At 42.0% G+C, this 14,190-nt stretch overlaps 1 protein-coding gene across 2 annotated transcripts in view; it reads left to right on the plus strand.

The window, feature by feature from the left end:
• The window catches only part of TGFBR2 (transforming growth factor beta receptor 2), an 88,389-nt gene extending 76,967 nt beyond the window's left edge, over window positions 1–11,422 (plus strand). For both annotated transcript variants that reach the window (XM_025375661.1, XM_025375662.1), the window contains 2 exons: window positions 5,672–5,799; window positions 8,704–11,422. In XM_025375661.1, the coding sequence (XP_025231446.1) occupies window positions 5,672–5,799; window positions 8,704–8,883 (308 nt within the window). In that variant the 3' untranslated portion in view covers window positions 8,884–11,422. The remainder of the gene's footprint in view (window positions 1–5,671; window positions 5,800–8,703) is intronic.
• Window positions 11,423–14,190: the final 2,768 nt, after the last annotated feature.

Genomic DNA, 14,190 nt, shown 5'->3' on the forward strand with positions numbered 1-14,190 from the left:
GGTGTAACATTTTCTCGGGACTCATCTCACATGCTCCTGAACTTGCTGTCTATGCAGTTCTTCACAAGAGAGAGGCCCAAGGTCAAACATCATTTGATCAAATGTGCAAAGAGGAGCTGCATTAATTCTATTGCCACCTATGCCCTGATCTGATGCCTGTGGTTAAAATGAGATTCTCATCCTTACCTCCACCACCAGTCACATCTATTTCCCTAAACCCAGAAAGGACAAGTGTTGGGGTTTAATGTGAGTACATAATACCAGCTAAGGAGAGGGCTGCTCTTTGTCATTGTTTTTTTGCATAGCTTGTTTAGAAATTACAAATAACCATCCGGCAGACCCCATAAGGTTCCCCTTCTCAAGGTTATATGCTAAAGAGGGCCCCATCAAAGCAGGGAGGGGCACCCTTGTCACATTTGGGAAGGGCGTATTCATACCAGGGACTGCCCCAGCTGTACTTGCTCTGGTTAGGGGAGAAATCTCTGAAATGCTTGGCAGAGATGAGCAAGCATGAAAGCTTCCTAAAAAGGCAAAGGCAAATTTCTTCAGAGTAACAGTAATACAGTGTGCAATTCTAAATGCTCTTCCTGGAATCCAGTGTACTCTTTGGGCCTCAGTTTTCTCAACTGTAACATGAGGATGTTGGATCCCGTCTTTGAAGACTTTTTCAATAATCTTTGTCTGACTCATTTGAAACCCTTAAAATACATTTAATAACTTGTGTTCATTTCTCCTGTGTCAAAATGCATCTCACATTTCTTAGGAAGCATTTAAAGCAATGTTGCCCCACATGTGGTCTTTGGAAGGTGCTGGTCCTCAAACTCTCTGTTTCAGATTTGCAATATAAGGACAGAAAGCAAGATGTGTTTAGTACCTTTAATAGCAGTTTGATGTTGCCACAACACTCAAGTGGGATTCATTTTTCTTGTAATTCATTTCTACTGTATTTTACCAAAGCCTTTATTCCCAATGAAGTGAGGGCAGAACATCTGGGCTTTTATAAAAAATAGATTGAGAAGTGCTCATTTGCCAGAGTGGATTAAACATCCCAGTCCCAGCTGCCTGAAACCCTGGGGAAAAAGTTGGAGTGTCCAAGGTCTCAGGCCATCAACTCGTTGCCAATCACCAGCTCTGTCCAGTTCCCCAGGACTGCCTGGGTTCTGTTACAGGAGGTCTCATCCTAGGAAGGACCATTGGTACCCACCTGACTGACAGAGGACTTTCTGCTTTCTCCCTCCTCTCACAGGGTTCAGGCTGGCTCTGGCCACCCTCTCCCCCTTCTTCTGCTGAGTCAAAGCAAATATCCGAGGCATTCTGAGGGACACTTAGAACTGAGGAGCAATTAAGAAATGCCCTCCAGGAGGGAATGGCCTCCATGTTACATGGTCATCCTACAAGTCCTAATGGAGGCCCTGAGAATGGCATTGCCTTGATGGCCATAGAAGGAAAAACGAGCAACGTTGCCTGATCACTGCAATTGAATATCAAAGATGTTAACTGAGAGCCACATGTATACACACTGCTAAACATTAAACCGTCTTCCTACACATTGCAGGGCATGAGAAAAAAAAAATGGGACTTAGGAGTAGGATGTCCAAAATGAGAGAGAAGGGTAAAGAAAGAAGAATTGAAAAAATCCATAATTAGAAAGAAAAAAGCAAACATGCGTTTAGCTGTTTTGGTAAATCTATATTACATAAATAGGACATTTTTCAGGAGTTAAAGAAAGGTCAGCCTAAATCATGCACACACTGCATATCCCCATCCCTACTCCTTATCTGAAAAACTAATATTAAAGGATTAGAGTATGACAGTTTGGGTCAAATGATGATCGTCCCTCCCCAGACTTGTCTATTTTAAGCTTAGGAGGAATCAGAAGAGCCATAAATTCTCTCAGTGGGGCACAAGGAGCCAGTCCCTTTACCAGCACCTCTCAGACTACCCGTGACCTCCCTTCCTTGTGAAATTTACCCATAACTCAAAGATGGGAAGCAGGCCTTGTATCCCTTGGGAATATTAGGGAATCTCACAACTTTCCAAGATTTTAGGAAAAATAGGAAGTAACCTATTTATAAATCTCTTTGTTCTGGGAAGGGATTATTGCCTTTGTCTTCGTTTCTAAAATAGCATTCATTAATTGTTCTTTAAGTAAAAATACGCCTAGTGCCATCTTCTCTCATTCCCCATGGAAACTTGCTTTGGTCCACAGAGTACCTATAAAAAAATTACAATAAATTCTATAGTTTATGTAACTTGGAAGATTAGGACTTGAAAGGAATTGGCTCTGGGTTTCTAGTCTCAAGGACAAAGACTTTTTCTTTGTTCTCAAGGACTGTCAGCCATGAGATTGACAGCTGGGGTATATTCTGATCCCAACATTTTCCTCCTCTGGTGTTCGTTATGTCCTCCTCTGTCACTTCTGACCATGAGTATAAGGATTGTTGTTGATAGTCAGAGGAGAAAGAACTCTCTGAAATGCTTGGTAGAAAGGAAAAAGCATGAAAGCTTCCTGGAAAGGCAAAGGAGTTTCATCAGAGTAACAGTAATACAATGTGAGATTCAGAATGTTCTTCCTGGTTTAGTAATTTCACCTTCAGAAGAAGGGGCTACATCAAGGCTTCCCCAAGGTAGCTTTGCAACTACAGTCAGACGGTGCAGATTCACTGAGACAAAGGCCTAGGGAGAGAAGAGAAAGCTGTATCGGACCAGCTTTACTAGAAGTGGAGTCTGACACACTTTTGTGCAATGATTTATTAAGGATAAGCTCTCACGAGACGGAAATAAGAGAAGCAGGAAGAGGCATGGAAGGAGTTAAGTGAACTTGTAGTTCAAGAGAGGTCTAACCTCAGCTTTATCTCACAGAAAGCCTGGAAAGTGTGAATTGCACCATAGTTACCCACCAAGAGCCAAGAGAATTGGACTGTTAAACTTCAACATTAATTTGTCATTGGCTATATGCTGCCTCTGAGAGTAAGGCAGTCATGTCCAGGAATCTCCAGGATAGGCAACTCCCATTGGCCAAGGGCAATCCCCCAGAAAAGGGTGAAGGTGTGAGCCCTTATGAGCCAACACCTGTGGCAACTCTAGGCTGCTGGCCCTATCTTGGTGAAGGGGACCTCGGCAGGCACCAACTACAACTGCTACAGAAGCCAAAACAATTGAAGATGGAAGGTCTATGGACTGTACCTTATCTAAAGAGCAATTTATATCATATTCAAATCCTATCCTTTACTATTATATAGTAGTACATATATCTCAAGGTATGGTATCAAAGAGGCATCATATTTGATTAGGTTGGATTACAAGATAAATCTGAAGAGGAGGTAGCTCAGTTCAGTCTATTCATTTTACAGAAGAGAAGAAGTAGGTGAGAGTAAACACTTACTGGGAACTAGATCTGATTCTCAGTTTTCTCTTTTGCTCGAATTCAACCCACCTCATATTTATTAAATTCTTACTACGTATAAGGCACAGTTTTAGGCACTGAGCAGATAACTGAAAGACATCAAATTCAGCCACTGCCTTGTGCCTTAGGCATTTACAGTCTGGTTGAAGATAGGGAATGAAAGAAAAAAATAAGAGTGTAAATACTATGCAAATCACAATTCGGATCTCATCCAAGAGCAGTGTGGATTAAGTGCTTGGGCACTTGAAGGCAAAAGCATGACACACAGGAGGATAGTTTGTGGTTTGTCTTAATGTGATGGGAGGCCTTCATCCCACATTCCCCTGTATTTAAAACTATAAAAAAGACCATATCCTGGCAGCTCTACTATTTGGGTGAAGCTGAAAAAGATAAATATTCAAGCAGAGTTCTGGAAAAGGGGAAAAAAGAAAATGAAACAAAGAACAAAAACAAGCCATCCCTTTTCAAAATGTCATCTTGCCATGAAAGCTTCTTCGTTACCTAGAAGTGCACATTTATTGAAACTTTTACTCATTACATAAGATTATTTTGAAGCTAAAGGCCAAAGATCCAACTTACTTTGGAGAAAAGTGTTGAATTCAGCCCAGTCTCTCCTTTCAGCCCAGACATGTTTTAGTACTGGGATGTTTTCTGTCTTTTTAACTGTCCTGTGCTCTGTTTACACTATATTAATCTGCTCGTTTACATTGGTGTTTTGTTTTAATATTCGGCCAGAGTTTACGCACTGCCACTTTGGAGAGAATCTAAGATTCATTCATTCATTCACTCACTCACTCAACAAAGCATTTGTTGACAGCCTTTTGGCATGGGATACCCTTTCAATTGGAACCAAGAATGCAAGAATGAGAAAGGGACTCAACTCGCACCCAAATGCTCACAGTCCAGTTAGGGGAGAAAAATAAACAGGTGAATATATTAAATAAAATAGGGCACATGCAAGGATAGAGCCCTGCCCAGGATATTTAACCAAGATAGACTCTAAGGATGTTCAAGGAAGTTTTTATAAAGAATTTGATCTTAGTTGAAGCCTGAAGCCCTGGTGAAGGGTTACCTCCTCCTTTATCATTTTCTTTGTTGAATATACCATCTGAGGAAAATTTTTAAATTTTAAAATTTTTAAAAATCTTTTTAAAATGTTGTTAACGTTGTTAATCTGTCCCTTGTCTTCCCACTAAAACAGCATTTCTCAACCTTTTTTAAAATCAGTGATATCATAAGGAGCCTTTTTAAACAACTTTTTTTGTTTGCTTGTTTTGTTTTTTATTTTGTATAGATAGAGGATCTCACTGTGTTGTCCAGGTTGGTCTCAAACTCCTGGACTCAAGAAATCCTCCTTCAGCCTCCTAAGGTACTGGGATTACAGACACGAGCCACAGCACCTGGCCTATAGACAACTTTTTTCTAATCACTACTCTTCATGATGTTTTCCTGTAGCAAAATAGACATAATATAAAATTTACCATCTTAACCATGTTTAAGTGTTCAATTTACTGGCATTAAGTACATTCACAGTGCTCTATAACCATCACCATTATTCATTTTTCTGTAACTTTTTCATTTGCTCAACTGAAATTCTTTAGAGGATAAATTCTCATACCCCCTTCTTCCCAGGTTGCCCCCTGGACAACCACCATTATACTGTCTCTGAATATACCTGTTCAAGGTACTTCATATAAGAGGAATCATACAATATGTATCCTTTTGTGTCTAGCTTATTTCACTTAGCATAATGTCTTCAAGGTTCATCCATGTTGTAGCATGTGCCAGAGTTTCATTCCTTTTTATGCCTCAATACCTGCATGAAATTTAATCCCACATTTTAAATCTCTTTGAATACTCTGAGCCTTTGGAGGCTCACAAACTGTTGTAATACATAAGATTTTTCCACTTCCCAAGAACCAATTTCACCCTTTTGGTGCCGTATCACCCTGTAGAGAATGCCTGTGTTAAAACGTAAGCTCCGTGACCCTCTCTATTTTGTTGTCCACTCTGTCCCCCAGCATAACACCTAGCACATTTTAAGTTATCAGCAATCATTTATTGAATACTTCTCTAGCCCTTCCCCTAACCACTCCTTCCTTCTTATCTTAATCCATTATTATTAAAGTTTGCTCTTAGAGTAATCACAGATGTATTTTGTTACTTAGTCCTTCATGCTCCCCAGTCAGGCATCTCACCATGCTCATTTCCTTTGGCTGCACACACCATTCTCAGTGACCCTGTGTTTGCTGGCTTTCTTCACAGAAGTAAAAGATTATGAGCCTCCATTTGGTTCCAAGGTGCGGGAGCACCCCTGTGTCGAAAGCATGAAGGACAACGTGTTGAGAGATCGAGGACGACCGGAAATTCCCAGCTTCTGGCTCAACCACCAGGTAAGGAGTGAGTGTTTACAAAGGTCAGTAAGATTCAACCAAAGTTGCCTCTTAGGTGGCAGAAAATTCTGGAATATTGACCTTAAATCTGAGGGAAGGTCCCATTGTGTTCTATGGCCCTGTTAAATTTTGTTTGTAAGGAAAATTTCAATAAAGAGGATGACCCAATTATTATAGGTTCCAACCAGCTGATATATACTCTGAGAGCTCACGAATAGACATTTGGAGGGCATTTGTCACATTTTCCAAGCCCCCTTGGTCCTGGGTTAAAACATTTTGTTTGCAGCCTTTGCTACTTACTCCTGGGCCTTCACGTCAGGAGTTTACATTTCATTCCCTCTGGATTCCAAATGTTTTCTTCTGGGAATCTTCAGTTCCATAAGGAAATACTTAGCACGTGCCAAACAAGCAGGGTTTGTCAGGCAACTGTACTGAGAAGTGACTGTGGCATGCAGAGGGCTGTGTACAGGTGTTTGCAGACTGTGCTCACAGACTTGGGAGAGGTCTGAGTGAGCACGCATGGGAAAGAGGAGACTGACTCCTCACTCTGGAATTAAGGAAAGCAAAGAAGAGGAGTATGCCCAGGAAGGAACGAGAAATCTGTCTGTTGGGAGCATCCTAATGGCCTCTTAATTTTTCTCGTTAAGAAATGGTAGCTAAGGCTGTCCATAGCAGGGCAGTCATTCTGGACTTATAAAGAGGCTGATCCAGATTGTTTGTGTGGGGGCACTTTGATGAGGGCAATGGTCAGAGAAAAAAGAAAGCAATAGGTTGTGAGTGAGTCAGAACCAGCCATATGTCTGACATACCCAGAAAGGAGCCCTTAATGAAGAATGAGAGAGAACTGTGTGACCCTATCTCACTGAGAAAACTGTTCTTTCTACTGACTAAAACCTTTTATTGCCTCTTTTGGATGAATTCCCTCAACCATGAAGGCTGAGGCTAAGTTGTAGGTTTCCCTAAGGGCAAGGCAAATTCAGATAAGAAACAGAAACAACAAATCAGGCACAATCGGGAAGACAAATGGAGCAGGAAGCCTGGTCTGTGCCAGTCCTGGCGCAGAGCCACTTCAGCAGACAGACCTTAATAAAGTCCTTCATAAAGGAGGGGGCGGGGGTGAACCAGGCTGTGGTGGGTCACGGGCTTCGCTGGAGTTTTGGGCAAATCCTCTTTGACACTAAAACTGTAAGAATGTTTTGCATAAATTCTGAAATCAGAATGTACTGGAGTATTATGTTTCTTTCAAACTCTGTTGCCTCCTCTGCTGTATAGTTCTCGTAATGAAGCCATTATTCATGATGATAAAATTCTGAAAAGAATTTGCATAATACATTTTTTCTCATAATGAGATTTGTTGCCCTATTGATTTTAAGTTAATGCTTAATATTTAATTTAATTTACTGCCTGTAATTACAGTGCCAGAATAAAATAAATGTTACTTGTGTACCAACAATAGTACTCTACTCTTAACAGGGCCATCTGTCAATACTGTCAATTAGGTGAATTATGCAATTAATTTAACATCATGAACTCACGGTGTCGGGAGGGAAAGAGATAGGTTCCTACGTGTGTTTGGAAGGTTGTTCGTATTAGAAAGCAAGTAGAGAAAGTGCCAGCTCTCCCAGGTAGGTTTGAGATTTATCCATCCCACTCCCAGCTACCTGTGTGATGGATCCCCATTAGCAATGTTGATCTTCTAATTGGGAGGAGCACACTCTATTTCCACCTATCAGACCATTTGCTTAACTCCTGCCTGCTTTATTTCCAAAAAGGATTTGAAATGATACCAAAAATACTTGCAATGCAAAATAAAAATTAAGCCAGTGAGAGAAAACTCTTGCCACCTTCCTGGGCAGGATCTTCTGGATGGGCTCCTTGGATGGGGCCTTGATTCAGTTAGGGTGAACCCTGTGAAACAGCATAGAGTTAAGCATGCCTGACCCTCAAAGGCAGCTGTTTCACAGGGTCCAACTTTATGTTGTTGGAGAGGAATGGAGCATCCCAGAGGTCATCCTTGGCAGCTCATAGAAGCTGCTACTGAATCACTCTACAAAATGTGTGGCCTATGGAAAATGAAACCACGCTAATGCCTGCATACAACTCTGGGGTAATCAGCCCTGTTAAAATAGAACAGTGTATATATGACCCAGCTATATGACACTCTGGAAAAGGCAAAAACTACAGAGACAGTAAAAGATCAGTGGCTGCTAGAAATGTAGGGGAATGGAGGGAGGAACAAATAAGTGGAATACAGGGGATTTGAGGGGCAGAGAAACTATTCTGCATGATACTATAATGGTAGATACATGTCTTTATACATTTGTCAAAACCCATAGAATATACAACACCGAGAGTGAACCCTAATGTAAACTATGAATTTGATTGATAATGATGTGTCAGTGTTAGTTCATCAGTTCGAACAAATGTAGCACACAGACGGATGATATCGAGGTGGAGAAGGCTGTGCTTGTATGGGGAAGGGGTTTTGTGAAAACTCTCTGTACTTTCCACTCAATTTTGCTGTGAACCAAGAACTTCTCTAAATAGAAAGGTGTTAAAATGGTATTAGGGGCCACTGCATGGGGAATTTTCAGGTGTTAGGAGTGTTTGTGTACCCCAGAAGCCCAGCAGAGGATCATTGTGCTGTCAGGACCTATTGTGATCAGATAGCACCAGAGCCCAAAAAGTATGGTAGGTTTCGAGCACAGCCGCCCCCAGCACAATCCCCCCTTTCCACATGGAACTGGCTGGCCCCCAGCAGCGGGCACTCAGTCAGCGCATGTTAAATGCACAGGTACTTTTGAACCCTGCTTGCACTCCCTATAGCAACAGGTCAGCAGGCCACTTTGCCTTCCGCGGAGCCCACCAACTAATGGTGCCCTTTGGATCTCTTTCCCACTACAGGGCATCCAGATGGTGTGTGAGACGTTGACTGAGTGCTGGGACCACGACCCAGAGGCCCGCCTCACAGCCCAGTGTGTGGCAGAACGCTTCAGTGAGCTGGAGCACCTGGACAGGCTCTCGGGGAGGAGCTGCTCCGAGGAGAAGATTCCTGAAGACGGCTCCCTAAACACTACCAAATAGCTCTTCTGGGGCAGGCTGGGCCATGTCCAAAGAGGCTGCCCCTCTCACCAAAGAACAGAGGCAGCAGGAAGCTGCCCCTGAGCTGATGCTTCCTGGAAAACGAAGGGGGTCACTCCCCTCCCTGTAAGCTGTGGGGATAAGCAGAAACAACAGCAGCAGGGAGTAGGTGACATCGAGCATTCTATGCCTTTGACATTGTCATAGGATAAGCTGTGTTAGCACTTCCTCAGGAAATGAGATTGATTTTTACAACAGCCAATAACATTTGCACTTTATTAATGCCTGTATATAAATATGAATAGCTATGTTATATATATATATATCTATATATCTATATATGTCTATATCTCTATATATATAGCCATACCTTGAAAAGAGACAAGGAAAAAGATCAAATATTCCCAGGAAATTGGTTTTATTGGAGAGCTCCAGAACCAAGTAGAGAAGGAAGGGACCCATGACAGCATTAGTATTTGACAATCACACATGCAGTGGTTCTCCAACTGTGTAACAGGGAACTTTGCATGAGGCAAGAGGCTGCACGTCTCACAGCCAGCTATGACCACATTGCACTTGCTTTTGCAAAATAATCATTTCCTGCCTAGCAGTTCTCTTCCGGCCATGGAACTAAGTACGGTGGCAGTGTTTGGGAACCAGTGTTCCCGGGGTTCCTGTGTGCCCTTGTTTCTCCTGGACTTTTCATTTAAGCTGCAAGCAGCACATCTGCGGGGGCTAGTTTAGAAATTTCCCTTAACCTAGTTTAGAAACTCTACCCTGTCTTTACTACCTTGAATGTTTTGAGCCCCACTTTTTACCCTCATGAGTTGCAGAAAAATCAGAACAGATTTCCCCATCCATGCGATTGCCCCACCATCTACTAATGAAAAATTGTTCTGTTTTTTTTCATCTTTCCCCTGCACTCACGTTACTATTCTCTGCTCCCAGCCTTCATCGTTTTCTAAAAAGGAGCAAATCCCCACTCTACGCTTTATCATGTTTACTTTTTCATTACACTTGACTTGATTCTCTAGTTTTCTATACAAACACCAATGGGTTCCATCTTTCTGGGCTCCTGATTGCTCAAACACAGTTTGGCCTAATGAAGGGGATTTCAACTACACAATACTATCATTGTCAGGACTATGACCTTGGGCACTCTGAACATATGTTTTGTTTGGTCAGCACAGCGTTTCAAAAAGTGAAGCCACTTTATAAATACGTGGAGATTTTGCAGGAAAATCTGGATCCCCAGGTAAGGAGAGCAGATGGCTTTCAGTGATCTCCAGTCCATGTTCAGAAAATGTGAAGGTGTGGAGACATTTAAAAGCTGCCTCACTTCTCACTGTAAACATTAGCTCTTTCCACTGCCTACCTGGACCCCCGTCTAGGAATTAAATCTCCACCTAACCAAGGTCCCTTGTAAGAAATGTCCATGCAAGCAGTCATTCTCTGGGTATATAGTATGATTTTGACTACCTTATCTGGTGTTAAGATTTGAAGTTGGCCTTTTATTGGACTAAAGGGGAACTCCTTTAAGGGTCTGTTAGCCCAAGTTTCTTTTGCTTATATGTTCATAGTTTTACCCTCTGCATTGGAGAGAAGAGCGCTTTACTCCCAGAAGCTTTCCTCATGGTTCCTGTTGTCCCCATCATGCCAGCCTTCCCAACCTTTGCAGAAATTACTAGAGAGGACTTGAATGTGGGACACAGAAATCCCATTTGCAGTTAGGAAATTTGTGTCCACAAGGACAAGAACAAAGTATGAGCTTTGAAACTCCATAGGAAACATGTTAATCAGCAAAGAAGTGTTAATGCTGCAAGTAATCTCTTTTTTTAAAACTGTTTTTGAAGCTACTTATTTTCAGCCAAATAGGAATATTAGAGAGGGACTGGCAGTGAGAATATCAGCTCTGTTTGGATGTTGGAAAGTCTCATTTTATTGAGATTGTTAGGATACATGCAGAAGTTTGGAATTAGGCAGAACCTCCAGGCACCTTACTCGGTGTGAGTGGGCTGAGAGTTAGACAGTGTGGCTGCAGGAGCATAGAGGCGCCTAGAAATTCCACTTGCGCCGTAGGGCACGCTGATACCATCCCAATCGCTGTTGCTCATTGACCTCTAGTGGTGAGTTTCTAGAATACTGGTCCATTCATGAGATATTCAAGATTCAAGAGTATTCTCACTTCTGGGTTATCAGCATAAACTGGAATGTAGTGTCAGACAATACTGTGGCTTGTTTTGTTTATGTTTTTTTTTTTCTTATTCAAGAAAAAAGACCAAGGAATAACATTCTGTAGTTCCTAAAAATACTGACTTTTTTCACTACTATACATAAAGGGAAAGTTTTATTCTTTTATGGAACACTTCAGCTGTACTCATTTATTAAAATAGGAATGTGAATGCTATATACTCTTTTTATATCAAAAGTCTCAAGCACTTATTTTCATTCTATGCATTGTTTGTCTTTTATATAAATAAAATGTTTATTACATTGAATAAAGCAAAATACTCAGGTGAGCATCCTGCCTCCTGTTCCCATTTCTAGTAACTAAATCCATTTGCCTCATTTGGTTATTTTGCAATTTATGCAGAAAACATCACCAGATAAATCATCTCCAACTTTTTCATACTGTCTTCCTCAACTGACAGTCTCACACCCCTTTAAAAAAAAAAAAAAAAAAAGTCACAGAGGCTCAGTAATATGAGATGAAGCAGATGCTGCTCATGGCCTGCCCGCCATGCTGGCGTCCTGGCATGATGTCCCTCTGAATGCCCAGAAGACCTCTTCCCACGGTCTCAGGAGCCGCCTCTATCCACGTGGCTGTTTCTTACAGGGATTGTCACAGCCAGTGTTTCTACTGCTGCTTCTATTTTCTCCATTCCTCAGACTAGCAAGCTGTTGGCTGTCTTCTTGGCTCTTGGCATATTCCATGCTTCCCTTTTCTACCCAGATACCACATCCATTTGGTGCTTTTAATCGACTTAATGAATGGTGAGATGAATATGCCTTAGGAAATTGGCTCCTGATCATTTCTTGTGACACAGTGCACAAAATTTTCTGCCTGAACTTCATGCTACCTGTTTTGGAATCTGAGAGATTCTGTAGCTTCTTCTTAGTTATCAACTGGGTTCTAAATAGTTAATGTCATAGTGCCTGCACAAGGGTGTTTCAGCCTTAGCACTGCTGACTTATTTTTGCCTCGGATAATTGGGAGGGAGGGAAGCCGTCCTGTGCACTGTGGGATGTTTAGCGGCATCCCTGACCTCCACCCACTAGATACCAGTAGCACACACCCCACAGCTGTGACAACCACAAATTTCTCCAGACATTGCCAAATGTCCCCTGAAAGACAAAGTCCCTCTCAGTGGAGAATCACTGAGCTAGATGATGTGGTCCTACTGGGGGCCTTAGTTATAGTCTTGTCTTTAGTAGTAGCAATTTTAGTGGTTACTAATTGTAGAGGTTACCTGCTCCTCCATTTGCCAGCTTTGTGATCTGGGCAAATTACTTAACCTCTCCATGCCTCAGTTTCATCATGTGTAAAATGAGATTTTACAAGCCTTATCCTATACAAGATCAAATTGTGGTAAGAAGACACATTAGGCCTTTAAAGATGGGTCTTGAATTTTTTGGAAAGCCTTCACTACATGCTGGCCAATGTTAAATTGGTTTAGTACGCTAAGGGCTGCTTAGGCAAAGAAGCAGATTTTTAGGGAAAAACCTAGAGAGCATTTACAACAGAGGAGAATGGGCATATTCCCCAGGTCTGCAGGACAGGAAATGTGAGTCCTGTGTGAGCACTAATCATTTGAAGAGAACGCTCATTCACTGAATACTCACTATGTCGTCGGATTGAATCCTCCACTAGCTCGGTGAGGTACATACTATGCCCATTTAGCAGATGAGGAAACAGATGGTCAGAGAGCTCAGATAAGAAGCCCAGGGTCTCACCATGTAGAATCTGGATGCAAGGCCAACTTGTCTTGGAACTGGAATTTGGAACACCTGACATGCTTGGTTCTTCCTGCTGATTCCTGAGGGAACTGACCTGCCCAAGCAGGACCAAAAGGCTACCCCATGAAGAAAAGCCCTGCTACTGGGTCATTGTTCTCATCTCTCTCTGGGTCTCTGCTCAGTGGAGGCAGAAAAGATGCTGTTCCACTTCTATTGTCTGACTTCCTCTCCAGTCACGTGGTAAGTTTTGTCTAGATGCTTGCTGAGAGAACAACTGGAAGACGAGTGAATGTGTGTAGACTGTGTTTCCTCATGTGTAAAATGTGTACTGATAGATGATTTAAGATTGTGCCACGTTTATAAAAATAGATCCACCTTTATTTTAGTGGATCATTAACATGTATTAGAAAAAAATCATTAACACATCCTGGACTTTCACAAATAATATTGCTTGAAATATGGCTGAGTTTAAAAACTTGAATGGATTTTTAAAGTACATTAAGTAGATGATACTTATTCATGACAACTATAGGACATGTGAATACGAATAATTGAAGTTAGGGAGCTCTACCCAAGGAGGCAAATTCATATTAATTCCTAACATTTATTGAGTACTTGGTAAGCGTCAAGCACTATTCTCTGTTTTACCTTCTTTATCTGCTTGAATCCTCTCAACAACCCTGTGAAGTGTCTTTCCTCCATTTTATAGAGGAGGAAACTGAGGCAGAGAGCAAGGTCTAGCTAAGGGTCGCAATCATTAGCATGAGAATTTGAACTGAAGCAGTTGGACTCCAGAGCTCAAACCCCCACCTTGAACACAAGATAAAGCTGGAGTTGGGGGATAACAACGTGGAGCCTCTGGAGAGCCCAAGGGTTTGATTCAACAGTCCAAAATAAGGAGGACGCAGATGCAGTTAGCACTGGAGAGGAGGGAGTTACCCATGAGGGAACCCAGGGAGGAAAAGTTATTCCTCAAATGCACATGGGCTCTGGGCTCCGGCCCAAGAGCTTCAGCCAAAACAGGAGCCAAGGTCTTCTAACCCCTCTCCCTTCTTCCACGCTCTGTTTTGCTGGGGTTATTTTAGGTCTTGCTACTGCAAGGTCAGGAACGTTCCCAACTGGCAATTAGTCTGCAAGTGCCCTCAGCACGGACTCAGTCCTTTGCACCAATCAGCATCCTTTGAATTCAGTCTATATTTGTGCCCAGGAGTTTCTATTTGTGGTGGCTGTTTTTGTTTTAAGCTCTCTATGCAAATGACACGCTAATGGTCTGGTCCTTAGGGAAATTCTGTCTTCAGGTGACAGAGAACTTTTCATTTAAATAAGTGTATCTATCCTTTTTCACTAAAGCCA

The sequence above is a fragment of the Theropithecus gelada genome, chromosome 2 (genome assembly GCF_003255815.1).
Source record: "Theropithecus gelada isolate Dixy chromosome 2, Tgel_1.0, whole genome shotgun sequence".
NCBI classification, from domain to species: domain Eukaryota; kingdom Metazoa; phylum Chordata; class Mammalia; order Primates; family Cercopithecidae; genus Theropithecus; species Theropithecus gelada.